Source organism: Podarcis cretensis, assembly GCF_951804945.1.
Source record: "Podarcis cretensis genome assembly, chromosome: 2".
NCBI lineage: Eukaryota > Metazoa > Chordata > Lepidosauria > Squamata > Lacertidae > Podarcis > Podarcis cretensis.
This window is the reverse complement of record NC_137171.1, coordinates 21,896,263-21,914,574: the sequence shown is the minus strand read 5'-3', so window position 1 is coordinate 21,914,574 and position 18,312 is coordinate 21,896,263. Positions and strand designations below refer to the sequence as shown.

Below are 18,312 nucleotides of genomic sequence, written 5' to 3'. Positions count from 1 at the left end.
GTGCTTCTTCACCGAGTGTAGATTTACCAAGCTAGATGTTGTCCCAAATCACAAACATAATAGCAGATAGGAATTCCTCACGCCCAAAAACACATTGCAGAAGAAATCTGCAAAAAATTACGGTAAATTTCACCCCCTTAAGATGACATGCCCTGCTGGGGAGGCCTGTATCCCAGGCATAGGCAAACCCGGCCCTCCAGATGTTTTGGACTACAACTCCCATCACCCCTAGGTAATAGGACCAGTGGTCGGGGATGATGGGAGTTGTAGTCCAAAACATCTGGAGGGCCGTGTTTGCCTATGCCTGGCCTATCCAAAGCGTTTCTGGGGAATAAGAAGCAAGTGAGATTTCCTCACTGCAAGGCCTTGACAGAATGTTATGCAGGTTTCATTCCTGGCACTTGTGTGCATCCATGTGTACAAACTGCTGGGAATTCTCTGAATTCAACTGCAGAGATGGCAGAGGGCCAGGATTGGGGGGCCCTCCAGATGTTACAAACTCCCTTCAGCTCTAGCCAGCATAGCCAATGGTCAGGGAAGATGGGATCAGTAGCGCCACATCGGGATGACCACAGGTTTATCCATCCCTACAACAGGCCCTTGCAGCTGCAAAGACTCTCTTTTGCTTTGTGTACTTTTGGGGGTGGGGTGCACTACTTTTCTTGTGTCTCTAGATTGCAGGCCTTTATCTGAATCGCAATGAGACCCCAATGCCACCCTACAGACCTTGTTATTAGCAGACCTTTCAACAGGAGGGCTTGCAGGGAGTGTTTGCTCTGCGAAGAGTTAATCTTCGCAGAGGGGGCTCCTCCAGGCTTTGCGGTTGCAACATGTTTGAGTTGGAAATGACTCACTCCTGCTGTTAGGAGATTTATAAACTTGAGAAAGCAGGGAGCGAAGATATGGATGGATGGAGGGAGCAGGGAGGGCAGAGCAAAGCTTGAGCAGCGGAGGGAGGAAGTGGAGAGAAAGAGCTCCAGCGCCGCTTTGGTTCCCTTCCAGCAAAAGCAGTTTCTGAAGAGCTCTGTGGAGTTTCCTGCAAGGAAGCGTTGCTCTGTGTTGCTGTCGAGGGTCTGCGGAGAAACTGGACATGAGGCTGCCCCAGCTTCCGTTGCTGCTGCTGTTCCAGGTCTATGCTTTGATCTTCTCTTCCAAAGGTGCTGCTCTCAACCGAGCGGAGAAGAAAGAAGCCATGGTAGGTAGGGCTTGGATGGCCCCTCTAAGACTGTAGGCTGAGCAGTGGAGTCAGTGCATTTGCAGTGATGGGGGTCACACGGGAGAATGTGGACAAGCAGGGTAGGATTGTTCCTCAGCTGTGACCTACAACCCCAACCTCAGACTTTTCCGACTTTCTCCAGGCCTTCGGTCCTAGAGAAACCTTGAAACTTTCCTAGATGCCTCCAGCCTTATCCGTGTCCCCTGGCTTATCTTGCAAAGCTTTGTTTAGTGCAAACTTTCCCCAGAAAGGGACAGGAGGCCTGGAGGAAGATTTCCCTGGCCAAAAGAAACCCTCAACTGCCTGGGCCTCCCTGTAGCAGCAGGAACCAAACTGAACATTTATGGGCGGGTGTGGTGGGCAATCACAACAGAAGCAAACCGCTTTGGCTGCTGTGCAGAAGATTGGCAAGAAGTTTCCACCCTTTGTGAGCTGTTTGTGGTGTGTTTGTGCGGGATGAGGAGTAGGAAAGCAGAGTCTCTCGGCTGTCCTACTGCTGACTTCTCTACTCCGTTTCCTTCTTCTTTTTCTTCACAGTTTTACTCTTGTTCCTTGAACCCAGCTTGCATTCTCCACTGTTCCCCCAACCTTGGGTTTGCTTCTGCTTAGCGAAAGGCTGTAGCTCATGGGAATAACATCTCCCTTATTTGCAGAAGGTCCTAGGTTCATTCCCTGGCATCTCCTGTAGAGCTGGGAATATTCCCTCCCTAAAAACCCCAAGAATCCCTGCCAGTCTGTGCAGACAGTTGTGAGCTAGATGGACCAATGTCCTGGCTCAGTATAAAGAGGGCAGCTTCCTGTATTCCTACCCTCTTCCAAAGAACCTCAAGATATATCTTTCTTATTCTCCTGAGACGTATGGTAGATTTTCTTGGCCAAGTGTCCTAATTCCTGAAACATCCATTCCCTTTGCAAGATTAAAAAAGGTAAAGGGACCCCTGACCATTAGGTCCAGTCGTGACCGACTCTGGGGTTGCGGTGCTCATCTCGCTTTATTGGCTGAGGGAGCCAGCGTACAGCTTCCGGGTCATGTGGCCAGCAGGACTAAGCCACTTCTGGCGAACCAGAGCAGCGCACGAAAACGCCGTTTACCTTCTCGCCGGAGCGGTACCTATTTATCTACTCACACTTTGGCGTGCTTTCCAACTGCTAGGTTAGCAGGAGCTGGGACCGAGCAACAGGAGCTCACTCCGTTGCGGGGATTCAAACCACCAACCTTCTGATTGGCAAGCCCTAGGCTCTGTTGTTTAACCCACAGCGCCACCCGCATCCCTCTTTGCAAGATTACCCAGCTGTTTTAGGCACCAAAGAAGTCTATCCGAACCAAGGGCAAGTTAAAGAATGAGATATAGTTGGGGGATGCTAGAAGGAAGACTTGATGCTTTCTCTGTGACCTATCCAAAGTGTGTTGCTGCTGCTTTGAACATGGAGGCTTCTCTTTTTCTTTCTTTCTTTTTTGCCCTTGCTGATGCCTTGCCTGTGTTAAAACAGTCATTTAACTGATTCATTTGCCATGAGCAGAACTTGTAGCTTTGGCTGACATGGAGAAGACTTGAAGTGGCATGTAGAAGGGCAGTTTTGGCTCATAGCAAACAAGTATAGCAGTCTGGCATGAGTGGTGCGGGGGCAGGGGCGGGCAGGTAATCACCAGCAGAATATTTTTTTTAAAAGCAGCAGATTAGTTCTCCCCACCAGCTCTCAACCCACTGGATGTTACTTAAAATGGGATACAGAACCCCTCCGAAAGAAGAGTACAGCAAATGGGAATGTGGGGTCCAAAAAGGAAAACTGGACTTTCTTTGTAAAGCAGTATTTGTTGTGTAAAGCAGTATTTGTTGAGCTATGTATCTGCTTTGTGTGAGATGGAGAAAGCCTTTGCAAGAATGAAGGGCAAAGCTACATCTTACACTGGTGTTCTGTGCTTGGAACTTCCCATGTAATTTTCTTTTTCAAATAGCGTCTGCTTGGTGTTCGAATTTCGATTTGGTTTGGGGACAGAGGTTCTAGCCCTTTGCCCCTATACTGATCCACTGGTTTAAATCACCTCCCTGATCCCAGTTGCTATTAGTTGTAACATACATACATATATATATATATATATATATATATATATATATATATATATGGCACAATGCAAAATTCATGGGAATTTAATTGTCTGTTTCAAAAACAGAGTTGAGATTTAATTTAATTGTCTGTTTGATATACGGAATTGAGATGGACTCAGAAAGTTCTGGGAGAACGGCCTTAACAATTATGAACTCTTTAGAAGTAATAGGAGAGTCTGGGGTATCTGAAAGTATGTGGAGCTTGTTGAAAGACTAAGGTACCCTTTTGAAGAGTGAGGAGTTTGGGTATAATGTTTTGCCCATTGTTCCTGAGCATCACCAGTTTTTCTTCTGTGAAATAATGGTGCTTGCAACAGTTTCTTGGATTTCCAAATGCGCCACCAGGCAGAAAAAGTTTGAGGACCCCTGCCGTGTTGGATATGGGTGGGGAAATCTGTTTGGTTGTAGCAGCAGGCAGACCATAGGTCAGGCATAGGGAAACTCGGCCCTCCAGATGTTTTGGGACTACAACCCCCATCATCCCTGACCACTGGTCCTGTTAGATAGGGATGATGGGAGTTGTAGTCCCAAAACATCTGGAGGGCCGAGTTTCCCTATGCCTGCCATTGATCCAGTTGAGGAAAAGTGCAGAAAAACAAGTACTGTGCACATCATTGCAAAAGCAAGGAATGATGCCGTGAAGAATTTCAGTTCCAGACAGGGACATTTGAGATTTCTATCGATGGAGGAGGGTTGCTGGCAGAGATGGCTGTGGCCAGCCTCTTATTTGCTGAGTAAGCATGGTGGTAGTTTGAGTTTCCCGACATGTCTAGAAAGGAGTGGAATCGGGCCTATGGAGATGGAAATCAGGAGGATACCTTGTTCCCATATTTAGCTATTCAGTGAGAATAAGGGACAACATGTACACATCTCTTGGCTCCAGACCAGCACAACCACATTCTGCTTAGTAGGTTTCCCTGTAAAAAGAAGGGCAGGGAGCGTATTTCAAGAGATATAAAGCATGGGGAAAGCCAGTCCAAACTGTGGTCTGTTGCCCACCCAGCAACACTCATTGCTACAGAAGTTGGTCTCTTTACAAGAACACCCTTGTGGGCCTTATGCCCGTTCTCTGAGAGACTGTGCCAATGAGTTGGGGCTGAGAGTTGGTTTTAACAAGTGTCATCATTTCAGGACTTCCTGCTGCAGTTCGGATACTTAGAGAAGCCACTGGAGCAGTTCTCGAATGCCTTGACCGAAGAGGATATCGAGAATGCTGTGAGGTAAAACTTGAGCCATGAGGTAAACGAAACAAGAAACACACAGCCCAACCCAAACAACAAGGGGAAACCATTACAATGGCTTTGATTTGCCCTGTGAAGCATCTCATAGCGACCTGGTTCCCACAACATGGTAGGCCCAGATCGTGGCTTAAGCCACATTCCCACCATATATTTAAAGCACCATCAAACCACTTTAAACAGTCATGGCTTCCCTCCCCCCCCAAAGAATTCTGGGAGCTGTAGTTTGTTAAGGGTGCTGAGGATTGTTAGGAGACCCCTGTTCCCCTCACAAAGCTACCATTCCTATAGTTCCCTGCTTTTAGTGAGAATATATGAATACGTGGGATCCCACGGCGTGGCTGGGGGCAAGCAAAGTGGCTGTGAACTCCTCTCTGGAAACTTGCACATTCGCATAGTCTCACTAAGGTATAGTTTGGTTCACCATGTTGCACAAACCACCCGTCATGTCTGAACCACAGTTAAATGCTGACTCCTTGCCTTCTGCTCCCCCAACTTCTGCCCCCTTAGGGCTTTCCAGCTTGCATCAGGACTACCTTCTACCGGACGTCTGGATGCAGCAACCCTCTCCCAGATGCGGCAGCCCCGCTGCGGCGTCGAAGACCCGTTCAACGAGAGGACCCTCAAATATCTACTCTTGGGTGAGCATTCTTCAAACTGTTGAATTTGGGGCCGACAAGATGCTGGGCAAATGATCTCTCCTCCTGGCCGAAGCAGAGAGATGGATTGGGCTGAGGGAAGCTGGTGCGAAGGCATTTCCCTAAAAAAGGGAGTTCTCCTGCTGCATGGATCTTTAAACAGAGAATTCTGCAGGTTGAAATGTTGGGATCAGAGGTCATAGTAACGCTGGGATTGGAGCTGTCCTTATAATGAACTATTCCAGTGGAGGGTTGAATGGACAGTGTGCTTCTCAGGCTCTGCAGAGCTCATCTGCGCAAGAATTCTAGGAAGTAGATTTGTTAGTCCTTCAAATTGCTTTGTGTGGTCAGACTAGTGCCATGCAATAATAGTAATAATAATAATAATTTATTTATACCCCGCCCATCTGGCTGAGTTTCCCCAGCCACTCTGGGCGGCTTGCAATCAAGTGTTAAAAACAATACAGCATTAAATATTAAAAACTTCCCTAAACAGGGCTGCCTTCAGATGTCTTTTAAAGATAAGATAGCTGCTTATTTCCTTCACATCTGAAGGGAGGGCGTTCCACAGGGTGGGCGCCACTACCGAGAAGGCCCTCTGTCTGGTTCCCTGTAACTTCACTTCTTGCAATGAGGGAACCGCCAGAAGATCCTTGGTGCTGGATCTCAGTGTCCGGGCTGAACAATGGGGGTGGAGACGCTCCTTCAGGTATACAGGACCGAGGCTGTTTAGGGCTTTAAAGGTCAGCACCAACACTTTGAATTGTGCTTGGAAACGTACTGGGAGCCAATGCAGATCTCTCGACCGGTGTTATGTGGTCCCGGCGGCCACTCCCAGTCACCAGTGTAGCTGCCGCATTCTGGATTAATTGCAGTTTCTGGGTCACCTTCAAAGGTAGCCCTACGTAGAGCAATGAAACACATTGAAATCTATGGAACTTCTAAACGGAAGCTTATAGAATTATGGTATTTATTTATGAGCCAAAACCCTGCCCTTGCCCAGAGACAGAGGGTTTTCTCTTAACTGTGCAGGAGGTATGGAGAAGCAAGTGGGAGAGGCTCCTCTTGTAGTTTTTTCTCTTATACAAACTGCAACGTAAAACCCTGCTGTTATCCCAAGTCATCACACTTGCCAGAAGGCCTGGGCAAAGCCATTTCTTCTCGTTTGGAGAAGCTTAAAAAATAATTTGAAAAATCAGCAGAGCCTTCTTGTACTTTTTAATGTTCATACACAGCTGTGATGAGCTAGCAAGCATGTAGCTAATATCATAAGCAGCTGATGAGCTGGCAAGCAGATTTGTAGATGCCTTGAATAAGGTCTGTTTAGTGGTGGCCCCACAGTTTTGAAATGTCCTCCTTGCCTTTGCTAAGCTTTTGGCAGCAAAGGAAAGCTCCCCTCCCACTTCTTTATAGGTGGTAATTAACTTGGGTTGCTGATTTTTGGGTTGTTATAAAAAAATCAGCTGAATTTGATTTGTTTGTTGTTATTGTTTCTATTTATGAAGCTGCTCTTCTCATGGTGCGTTCCTTTTCTTGAGGGGGGGGGGGAAGCAGCTAATACTTTTAAAAATAGCACAAAAGATATTTTCCATTTTTTTCCAGTTAGGAAACTGAGGCTAGACTTTCCCAAAGTGTTTCTGGGTAAACAGGAACTGGAACCCAACTCACTTAGGCCCAAACCTGAATCCCCAGCCACCAGCTGAAACTGTGATTTCTGACATTATGGCCAACTTGGGTACCACGTGAGCCATGTGCCATTGTTGCCATGTTATGCGCCAGCCAGTGTCATAGCCAGAAGTGGAGTCAAGGAAGATTTGACAAGGCTTGGATTAAGTCCTGCTAGCTGAGGACGTGCTCTGTAGCTTCCTGCTTGTAGAAAGTGGGTTATCTAATTAACCCGCCCCCGCTAAGAGAAGTTGGAATGTCTTATGCATTGTTCCATCCACACTGATGACGGTGGCATGTAAAAACGCAGATTCAGCACTTGGCAAACAACCGAAGTCTGTGGTTTTCAAACTTTTTCTATCATCATGGGATTCTTGTCTGCTGAGAAACTGCAGCACATTGAAGAGGCATGTTCTGCAGCACAAACACATGTAGGGCAAAAGTCAGGTCTGTTCAGCCTCACTATTACCCAACTTTCAAGGACAAAGTCTCCTGCAGATCCACATTTCTAGGGAAGATCAGTAGTGGTGATCATGTATGGCTGAAAAAATGGCTGCAGAAAAATGAGGGGTTGGCTTTCACTGCCCAACTCCCCAAGACACTCTGAGTCTCCTAAGTCCATGATTGGTGAGAAAAGAATCAACGGAGGTATTTTCTGTTGCAAGAGTCGCCTGCCCTTTGCAGGCCTGTTGTTGTTGTTTAGTCGTGTCCAACTCTTCGTGACCCCCTGGACCAGAGCATGCCAGGCACTCCTGTCTTCCACTTCTTCCCACAGTTTGGTCAAACTCATGCTGGTAGCTTCGAGAACACTGTCCAGCCATCTCATCCTCTGCCGTCCCCTTCTCCTTGTGCCCTCCATCTTTCCCAACATCAGGGTCTTTTCCAGGGAGTCTTCTCTTCTCATGAGGTGGCCAGAGTATTGGAGCCTCAGCTTCAGGATCTGTCCTTCCAGTGAGCACTCAGGGCTGATTTCCTTCAGAATGGAGAGGTTTGATCTTCTTGCAGTCCATGGGACTCTCAAGAGTCTCCTCCAGACCAAAATTCAAAAGCATCAATTCTTCAGCGATCAGCCTTCTTTATGGTCCAGCTTTCACTTCCATACATCACTACTGGGAAAACCATAGCTTTAACTATACGGACCTTTGTTGGCAAGTAAACAACCTCGGTTAGCTTCTGAAGCAGCACAGAGTTTGCTGGGAAACAATTTTGAAATCCATTGAAGTTGGTGACACATTAGCCACAAGCAGTGATTTTTTTTTTTTTTTTTTTTTTTAAAAAGAGTCTCTGGAGGCAGAAAGGGCATATGAACCAGCTCTGAATCAATAATGGGGGTCTGGAAATGACTGCAGTATCATGAATAAGACATGCAGCCAGATCATATTCAAAAGTAAATCCCATTGATTTCCTTGGACTCCCCTCCCCCACCCCCCAGTAAGTCTGCATAAGGATGCAGGCTTAGTCAAAGAACTGTCTGGAACAAATTGAACTGCAACAAAATGTTGCAACATGGAGTGTTCTTGCTTGTCCAGCCAGCCAACCAGCAAGCTATGACCTTTCTCAGGATACTCCATTTCATCCCACCCGTTGTCTGTTTTCCCCACCAACTGTCCATGCCCAGAGAGCATGTTCTCTTCTTCACTGAACTGCTTGACCACCACAAGCGTTTTCCCCATAAACATTTTTTTCTTGGTACTTCTGCAATCCTTGGAGTGCCCTCAACCACCCAAGCCTTTGTTACATCTCTCTTGTTGCTTGGATGCTGTAAGGTTTTCACGTTCTGAAAACCAGGCTCCCTATTAAGAAAAGAGTTTGTTACGCCTTCTCCCTGTAACTGTTGTAAACAATAATTTGCCCTTTTCCCTTATGGGGTATCCAAGAGCCCATACAGAGTCCTTACGTAAGTTCCCTATTGGTAGGAAAAAATAACAGAGGCCAACCACAGAATATTGAGAAGCAAAGCAGCTAGTAAGCCTGATCTTTATTGATCTGTTGCAACAGGGTGCTCCCCTCACCTGCAGGAAAGGAGGAGGAACCAAGAACCCAGGTGTGCCTGCCCTTATATAGACATTTTAAATTTCCCGCCCTGGAGCTCAAGACCACCCCCAGAAACATCATACCTACATCACAGAAAGGGCAGTCTACAGCAGAAGTCTGAGTGGGTTGTTTACCTCCTGTCTGGCAAGTTACCTGTTAATGCTTACTGGATTGATACCCTGGGGAGCCTGGCCAGTCTTTTGTAATGATAAATACTTAGTTCCTGAGCCAGGTCACAGGCTCACACCCTATTCATATCTTAAATGTGCCCTTAAGACAGGATTTGTGAAGGAAAAGACAATGGGGAGGCTTTTCCATTTTCCAGGTCGGTCTTCCTGTGCTGATCTATGCACACGCTTGGTTGCTAGACTTATGAACATTTAACATATATCTAAGACCTCAACATTCCTATCACATAACCCAGGCTAAGCTGTGACTTTCCTGGGATAAAAGCCCCAGTTTCTGACACCTCTTGCTCTGCGTCTCCCCCTGCAGGACGCTGGCGCAAAAAGCACTTGACCTACCGGATCTACAGCCACACTGAGGATTTGGGGGCCGCAGCCACACGCACTGCCATCCAGACAGCTTTCAAGTACTGGAGTGACGTGACCCGGCTCACCTTCCAGGAGGTGCGAAGCGGCCGTGCTGACATCCGCCTCTCCTTCCACGGCACTTCTACGTGGGGCTGCTCACGGCCCTTCGATGGGCCTGGTATGGACCCAAGCTTTGCTCTCGGGGGGGTTGGGGAGTGGCCTGGGGAATAGAAAAGGGCTGGCAAGGAGCAGGGATCTTGAAGTGGTGTGCCACAGGGAGGTGTTGTCTGCTGTGCTGCAGGGATTTGATGGAGTGTCAGGGGGTACCAGAAGCTGGAAGCATCAACAGGAGGTGCTTCGTGGTCAGGTGGAGCGATGGGAAGGAGGCACAGGAGCAGGCCCTTTAAAATGATACATCATCTCAAACTGGTTTGAACGAGAGCAGGCGCTGGCAAAAATCACGATGTGGGGGAAACCATGAAACTGGCCAATGCCTCCATCCTTATTTCAGACATCATGATATATATTGGTACATCACAATGTTTCGTTGCTGATATATCACGATGTTGAAAACCAGATATCGCTCAGCCCTACTTTAAAGCTGAGGCGTTCTTAAATCACAGGGAAGAATGGATTGGCCTAAACAGCTGATTCTGTTGTTCTGTGCTGTAGTGGGCTTGAAAAAGAAGCAAAGATTCAACCTTGTTGCATCTCACTCAGTATGATCATTAGCATGTGCCTATTTATAGTTTATACTATACTTTCACTAGATTTGGTATAGCTCTTTGCTACACAGGCGGGGTGCAACACACCTGCGTACATTATAATTATTATAGATTTTAGTTTAGTTTAGCTTAGTTTATCTCATCTTAGTTTAGCTTAGCTTAGTTTAGGACGCGGGTGGCGCTGTGGTCTAAACCACTGAGCCTCTTGGGCTTGCTGATCAGAAGGTCGGCGGTTCGAATCCCCGTGACGGAGTGAGCTCCCGTTTCTCAGTCCCTGCTCCTGCCAACCTAGCAATTCAAAAGCGCGCCAAAAAGTGCAAGTAGATAAATAGGTACCGCTCCAGCGGGAAGGTAAAAGGTGTTTCTGTGCACTGCTCTGGTTCGCCAGAAGCGGCTTAGTCATGCTGGCCACATGACCCGGAAGCTGTACGCCGGCTCCCTCGGCCAGTAAAGTGAGATGAGCGCCGCAACCCCAGAGTTGGCCATAACTGGACCTAACTGTCAGGGGTCCATTACCTTTACCTTTTTAGTTTAGTTTAGTTTAGTTTAGTTTAGTTTAGTTTAGTTTAGTTTAGCTTAGTTTAGCTTAGTTTAGCTTAGCTTAGCTTAGCTTAGCTTAGCTTAGCTCAGTTTGCAAGTGCTTCTCGCACAGCTCTTAACCCACCTTCCTTTATCTTCCTCAGGACATGTCCTGGCCCATGCTGACATCCCTGAGTTAGGCACAGTTCACTTTGATTCCGATGAGCACTGGACGGAAGGGACCTCACGCGGCGTCAACCTGCGCATCATTGCCGCCCATGAGATTGGCCATGCTCTGGGGCTGGGCCATTCCCGGCAACCAGGTGCCCTCATGGCTCCCGCCTACAGCGGTTACCGACTGCGCTTCCGACTGCACCGCGACGACATCGAAGGCATCCAGGCCCTTTATGGTATGGACTGGGGGAGGGTTTCAAAGCACAGCCCACCAGTGTGCCCCTTTTACTTTGCAAACCTGCACCCCTTGCTTTGAATGCGATGGGAGCAGATCTGGGTTTAAACAACTGGCACCTAATTTGGCCCTCAGGCCTTTCCATCTTGTGGGCCTCAGGCACTTGACTGAGGTGTGCCATAAAGGCAGGGAAGGGGCTTGGGAATCAAGGCTGGAGGCAGATGCGAAGTCCTTGGGGCCAGATAATGCGTGTTCCCTGTCTCTTCTACACCTGCCAGTTGCCTAGGCCTCATTTGGGTCATTGGGAGCCTCCCAGAGTCCAGCTAAAAAGCAATCCAAGTATATCAAAGTCATGAAAATAATACTTTTTTTGTTTTAAAACAACCCAGTTTTCTGTATTGTAATACAGTGGTACCTTGGTTCTCGAAAGTAATCCTTTCTGGAAGTCGGGTTGACTCCCGAAACCTTTCAAAAACAAAGGCACAACTTCAGATTGGCTGCAGGAGCACTGGACGTTCGGCTTCTGAAAAACATTTGGATACTGGAACACTTACTTCCGGGCTTTCGGTGTTTGGGAGCCAATTTGTTCGTCAACTAAGCCATTTGAGAACCAAGGTTCCACTGTATTTCTTAATTTGTAAAGTGCTGTGAGGTTTTGTAGCAGTGTACAGTTATACCTCGGGTTGAAGTTGCTTCAGGTTGAGCACTGTCGGGTTGCACTCCGTGGTGACCCAGAAGTGACGGAACGCGTTACTTCTGGTTTTCGCCGCTCGCGCATGTGCAGACGGTCAAAATGATGTCACGTGCATGCGCGGAAGCGGCGACACGCGCAGACGCGCAGACGCAGGTTGTGTTCGCTTCAGAATGCGAATAGGGCTCCGGAACGGATCCCGTTCGTATCCAGAGGTATCACTGTAGACATATTTTTAAAACAATGATGAATTACATTTAAAATAAATGTTTAAATGAAGCCAGGGGAGGATATGCTCTATAGACATATTATTCTTATCCTCCACCCTACCCCACCCCACCCCATTTCATAGCTGTCAACTTTTCCCTTTTCTTGCGAGGAATCCTATTCGGAATAAGGGAATTTCTCTTAAAAAGGGGGGAAAGTTGACAGCTATGATTTTAATGCACAATGAGTGCGAGTTTGTCTTTGAGGCAGCTGTTTTCCCAAAGGTGTGGTATCCATGTAGAAAATAGGTATGGTCAGTGCTCGTGACAAACTATTAAGTGATAATCCTAAACCTTCAAAGAAATGGTTCTGCCTTTCCTCTGAATCACCCCGTGCCCCAATTCCAACACTCATTTCCTCTCTCTGCATCCCACTACCCCACCCACTGCTGCCTTCATGCTCTGTTTCAGCTATTGTATACCCTAGCAACAGGGAGGCCTGTTCCTAATTATGAGAGGCTTGGGCCTGTTTTCAAATCATGAGGCAGGCCGCTGCTCTCTAGGGGAGGTGCGGACGGTTGCCAGGTAACACCAGAACTTCTTCCTGATCCTTTCTCAAGTAGGTTCTGGATGGGTTAGGAGGCAAAATGCCAACTTGTCAATCCAGTGCCAAGGAATCAGTAGCCGGCCAAGAATTCCACCCTCTTTCTCACCCCAGTTATTTCCCTTCCTTTAATATATATGACTTCTCAATTTTATACATTTTAATAATTTTACAATCATTTTAACCATTCGAAACTTGACTTCCTTCCCCCTCTTTCTTCAGTCTCTCTCTCTCTCTCTCTCTCTCTCTCTGCATATTCCAAATTAACTTAATCATTTATTCATCTACTTTAAACATATACTCTTATAAAACTGCAGGTTATTACAATAATCCTGCCAATATCCTTAGCTGTTTAAAGTTTGTTTGTAAATATTCAATAAACCGTTTCCATTCTTTTATTTTTTTAAAAAGTTGTTATCTTGATTTCCTGTTTTTCCAGTAAGTTTCGCCATTTCTGCATATTCCATAAGTTTTTGTCTCCTTTCTTCTTTCGTCAGAACTTCTTCTTTCCATTTTTTTGCAAATAACATTCTTGCCGCTGTAGCTGCATACGTGAATAAATTTCTGTACAGTTTGGGTAGTTCTGCCCAAATTTCTGTACAGTTTGGGTAGTTCCTTTTCCCAAAAGGAAAGATTCTGTCTTTTTTTTACAAATGTTATTTTAAACATCTTTTTCAATTCATTATATATCATTTCTCAGTAAGCTTTAACCTTGCCACAAGACCACCTCATAGGATAAAAAGAAACATTCTTTCTCTTTCCATTTCCAACACTTTTACAATTATTTCCCTTCCTTTTTCTTTTTTCTTTTTGGTGGAGATGCTGGGCACCCAAAAATAATTCCCTTCCTTATATTTACCTGCAGGCAAGAAGACCATCCCAACGACATCAACGACAGTGACTTCACCTGCCCACAGTACTGTCCCGGCTGTTTCACAGAAGCCTAGTAAAATCCCTAACCCATGCAAAGATGGACTGGATGCTATCATGCTAGGTAAGGCCCCTTCCTCACTCCAACCCCTAAATCCAAACACCACCACCTTCCAGAACATACTCCACCCATCCCAGGTTTGCATAAATGGATGTCTCCCCGGTATCCCTTTCTAGCTGGCTATATGATGTTTCGTTATACAGTGGTACCTTGATTCCCAAACTTAATCCGTTCCAGAAGTCTGTTCCAAAACCAAGGTGTGCTTTCCCATAGAAAGTAATGCAAAACAGATTAATTAATTCATTCCAGACGTTTAAAAACAACCCCCAAAACAGCAATTTAACATGAATTTTACTATCTAATGAGACCATTGATCCATAAAATGAAAGCAATAATCAATGTACTGTACTATAAAATAAATAATACAGTATTGTAGATGATAAACATTAAAATTAATTTTCCCCCCTTATGTGCACTGATTATAGTCATTGTTTGGATGGGGGGGCTTTTATACATTTCTGCAGTCACAAAATCAACCAATCAGTTGCAAAAACTGATTTTGTGACACACAGTCACAAAAACAAGTCACAAAAACGAAGTCACAAGCCACAGTCAAAAAAAACGGAGTCTCATTCCGTCTGAGACTCAGGAAACATCGTGACAGAAAATGAGGCCTCCATTGGGGGTAGCAATGGAACTGACGATTCACCTTCCTAGAGAAGAAACTATTTTATTTTTTTACATTTTTAGTTTCTTCTCCTGTTAGATTCACAAAATGTTTAGGGGTATGCATCCCCCCAGAAAAAAAAGCACTGGATTTATGAATGAACACATGCAAAACTGACTCAAAGCAGAAACACTTTTAGGACTAAAAAGATTAGCATGCTAGATTCCCACTTTTTAACATTTGGTCCATCACTTCTGCACCTTGCCTAGGGCCATATGACAAGACTTACGCTTTCCGTGGCGATTACGTGTGGACGGTGACAGACTTTGGTACCAACCCACCCATGAAGATCTCGGCGCTGTGGAAGGGGCTGCCGGGGGGGCTGGATGCAGCTGTATATTCTCCCCGAACTGGGCGCACCTACTTCTTCAAAGGTCTGTGGGTCCGAGAGTTGAGAAATAAGCTTCCCGCTTCCCTAAATGATCTAAACCTGGTCCTTTGGAGAGAGATTATGACTATGATTATTACGCCAAAGGCTGTGTAGCTCTGCAGATGCGGCTCTTCTTTGTCTTGATCAGCTGTGTGCAACTCAAAAGTGTTTAAATCCTAAACAGCTTCGGCCCAGTATACCTGAAGGAGCGTCTCCACCCCCATCGTTCAGCCTGGACACTGAGGTCCAGCTCCAAGGGCCTTCTGGCAGTTCCCTCACTGCAAGAAGCCAAGTTACAGGGAACCAGGCAGAGGGCCTTCTCGGTAGTGGCACCCCCCTGTGGAACGCCCTCCTACCAGATGTGAAGGAAATAAACACTATCTGACTGTTAGAAGACATCTGAAGGCAGCCCTGTTTATGGAAGTTTTTAATGTTTGATGTTTGAATCATGTTTTTAATATTCTGTTGGGAGCCGTCCAGAGTGGCTGGGGGAATAAATAAATTATTATTATTATTATTATTATTATTATTATTATTCCCCCCTTTTTTCTCCCACAAGCCCCAAAGGGCCAACCAGCCTTTCTCAATCTATGGGTCCCCAGATGTTGTTGAACTACAACTCCCATCACCCCTAGCTAGCAAGGCCCGAGCTCAGGGATGATGGGAGTTGTAGTCCAACAACATCTGGGGACCCACAGGTTGAGAACTGCTTAAGCCTCTGACACAGATTGCATTTGTATTAGCAGCTTTTAGCCAGCTGGTGTGTTATCCTCGCATTGGCTCCTTATTAATTCATGTCACTCTGGCTACAGGTATTAAACTGTGGCGTTATCGGGGATTTAAGCTGGATCCTGGCTATCCCAAACCCCTCACCCGCATCCCAGCTAAGATAGATGCTGCCCTCTACTGGCCTCAAAACAAGAAGATCTTCATCTTTAAGGTAAACTGCAATAATAACAATTGCAATACATTATCCCTTACACTATCCAGACATGTAGAACGCAGACATGTGTTCTCTCTTTTTCTCTCTTTTTGCTTACTGTCAAGTTCAATTATCTTTTGAACATGTTTAAATGCCTAGTTTTAATGGTCTTTTGTTGTTAATATTTTAGGGTTTTGGTGGGTTGGTTTTTTTTTTGGTATATGAATGTTGTGAAATAAACCTAAGGGACTGACAACTATTGGCTAGTATTGAGGCAGGAATAGTTTCAACAAATGGGCTGCCTAGGAGCAGAATGTGAGCAGGGGGGCAAAGAATAGGAAATTTTGGGCGAATGAATGATTAGGGTGTGAGGATATTGGCCTTTAAGTCGCAGAAGTGTTCATTCTGTGCTGTTTAAATATTCCTTTCCTCTGATCCATGCGACACCTTTCATGTCCCGATTCACTGGCATTTACTGGGGAGGGGAGGGGTAGAAAGATGCAGGAATTCCCTACGCCCCAAGGCATTATGGGAGATTTTTGAGGGGACATAATGGGGACATAATGCTCTCTTAGTATGAGCCTTGACAGGTGGATGCTAGCTTTGAGGTGATGAGAGACATAAGAGAAGGGTGTGGAGATGGATTGAGTACTCTCCGTAGGAGCAGGCAGAAGGCAACAGAGGGAAGAGGGACTCACACTGTTCTAGTGGTGGCAAAATGGCCAATAACATCTATTTATGGCTCCCAAGACAATGGGAGGTTAGGGTGATCACTGCCCGCTTTCTGGCTGAATGGTTTTCTTGTTTGCCTTTCCAGCAGCACGTTTTTAAACAGTAATAAAAAGCCTTTTGCTCAGAACAGTTTCACGTAGACTTTTTCATGTCCAGTGGTGACTTTTACCTCAAAATGTAAAAGTTAGGAGATGAAAGATGATAGATAATAGATAGATGATAGATGATGATGATAGATAGATAGATCTCCTAGTTTCTTATCTCTGTGGGGAACACCAGAGGAAATGGAACAACCTTTAGAAGTCATCTGAAAGCAGCCCTGTATAGGGACATTTTAAATGTTTAGTGTTTTGTTATGTTTTTCTATATGCTGGAAGCCACCCAGAGGGTCTGGGGCAGCCCAGTCAGATGGGTTGGGTACAAATAATAAAATTATTATTACTATTATTACTGGGGAAAGTGCAATCATTCCTCTTTTTTTTCCCTAGGGCACGGGCTACTGGCAATGGGACGAACTGGGAAGCCACTTCTCCACTCTCCCCAGGAAGATCTCCAGCCTTTTCTCAGGGGCCCCATCACACCTGGACGCCGCGTTCACCTGGGAGAACGGCAAAGTCTACTTTTTCAAGGGCGGCATCTACTGGAGACTCAACGACCAACTGAGAGTAGACCGGGGCTACCCACTGAGCACGGCCGAGCGCTGGATGAACTGCTAACGCTGGCAATGATGCCCTGGCACACTTCCCAGGACTGGCACGGGTGTGCCAATTAGACAGCACACAACTATTGTTAACAGACCCAACAGTGACGCCTAGAGGTGGTGTGTAGGAACAGCAACTCTTCTGGAAAGAACCAAGCTTGGGAGAGCTGGAGCAAAACTTTAATTCTGTTCCTGCTGTGCATTTACGTACCTTTTCAGTGCTGGACATCATAAACATCCCCATTTACCTTGGCATCAGCATGGGTGGCAGAAGGGACCCAACTCACTTCAGGACACAGGGAGCCTTGGTTGCGGGGCATGGGGTGTGTGCCTAAGTGTCTTGTCTCAATGTGAAAAGGCAGTAGAAGAGTTCAAAGTTGAAGACGGGGTTTTCCCTGTTTCTGTAAGATTTGAAGGGGGTGGGTATGATACAGGCACCATTGCTCACCAACAGGCCTGCAAGTTTGGGTAGCAGAATACTGACTGCTCACTTTTATCTCAATCAGTAGAAGAGCTAGCTGTTCATTTTTTATTTTTTTTTTAAATATAATTAGGATGACATTTTAAGGGGAAGGGTCTGGCATACCCATTAAGGGCAGAGGGCTGGTCCTTGCGCCAAACACACACACACACACACACACACACACATGATTTCTGTGGCAGACCCAGAGGGTTATTACTGACTGTATTCCATGTGATCTTGTGTATCTAGTAATATGAATGACAACTCCAATTTGCAGGGCTTGAATGGCACTCATGCCATATTTACTCAGTCCACAATAAAAGGGATATGTGTCCCTCCCCCCACTCTCTTTTCCTTCAAGAATTCAGCATCCTTTAAGCCAGTGGTTTTCAACCAGTGTGCTGTGGCACCCTGGGGTGCCTTGAATGACAGTTAGGGGTGTCGCAAGCAACACTGGCCTCTGTCCCTCTTTCCTTCCCTCCCTCCTCTGATGCCCTCTCACATCTCTGCCTCCCAAAGGGTTGCGAAACCCAGGTGAATGGTGCCTCTGGGGCTGGCAGGGGGTGCTTCCCAGGCCCCTGTGGGGCAGAGTGAGGAGACACCTCTCTTTGGGGCAGCTCAGAGACCAGGGGCAGCAGCTGCAACTGCCCAGAGGACTCCCAAGGAGAAGGGAGAGGAGGCTGAGGGAACACTCCACAAAAGAGGGTGTTCAAAAAGCGGCGAGGGGCTGCCGGCTCTGCAGCCAAGGGGTGGCATATAACTGGGCTCCTGAGCCCCACAGGGGTGCCGCAGAAAGAATGTTGGTCAAGGGAGCCGTGGACTCAAAAAGGTTGAAAATCTGTGATTTAAGCAATATTCTACCCCACCACCAAATGCAGTGA

At 46.4% G+C, this 18,312-nt stretch overlaps 1 protein-coding gene across 1 annotated transcript; it reads left to right on the top strand.

The window, feature by feature from the left end:
* The first annotated feature begins 870 nt into the window (after positions 1-870).
* Positions 871-17,500, top strand: MMP19 (matrix metallopeptidase 19). Its single transcript, XM_079965531.1, has 9 exons — positions 871-1,195; positions 4,456-4,544; positions 5,073-5,203; positions 9,395-9,610; positions 10,841-11,086; positions 13,452-13,580; positions 14,454-14,618; positions 15,427-15,554; positions 16,757-17,500. The coding sequence occupies exons 1-9, from the start codon at positions 1,091-1,093 to the stop codon at positions 16,982-16,984; spliced, it is 1,437 nt and encodes a 478-aa protein (XP_079821657.1). The 5' UTR covers positions 871-1,090; the 3' UTR covers positions 16,985-17,500.
* The last annotated feature ends 812 nt before the right edge of the window (positions 17,501-18,312 follow it).

Coding starts and splice junctions, on each gene's coding strand:
- MMP19 (XM_079965531.1), top strand. CDS start 1,091: ATGAGGCTGCCCCAGCTTCCGTTGCTGCTGCTGTTCCAGGTCTATGCT. Junction 5,204..9,394: donor CCTCAAATATCTACTCTTGG/GTGAGCATTCTT, acceptor CTCCCCCTGCAG/GACGCTGGCGCAAAAAGCAC. Junction 14,619..15,426: donor GCGCACCTACTTCTTCAAAG/GTCTGTGGGTCC, acceptor CTCTGGCTACAG/GTATTAAACTGTGGCGTTAT.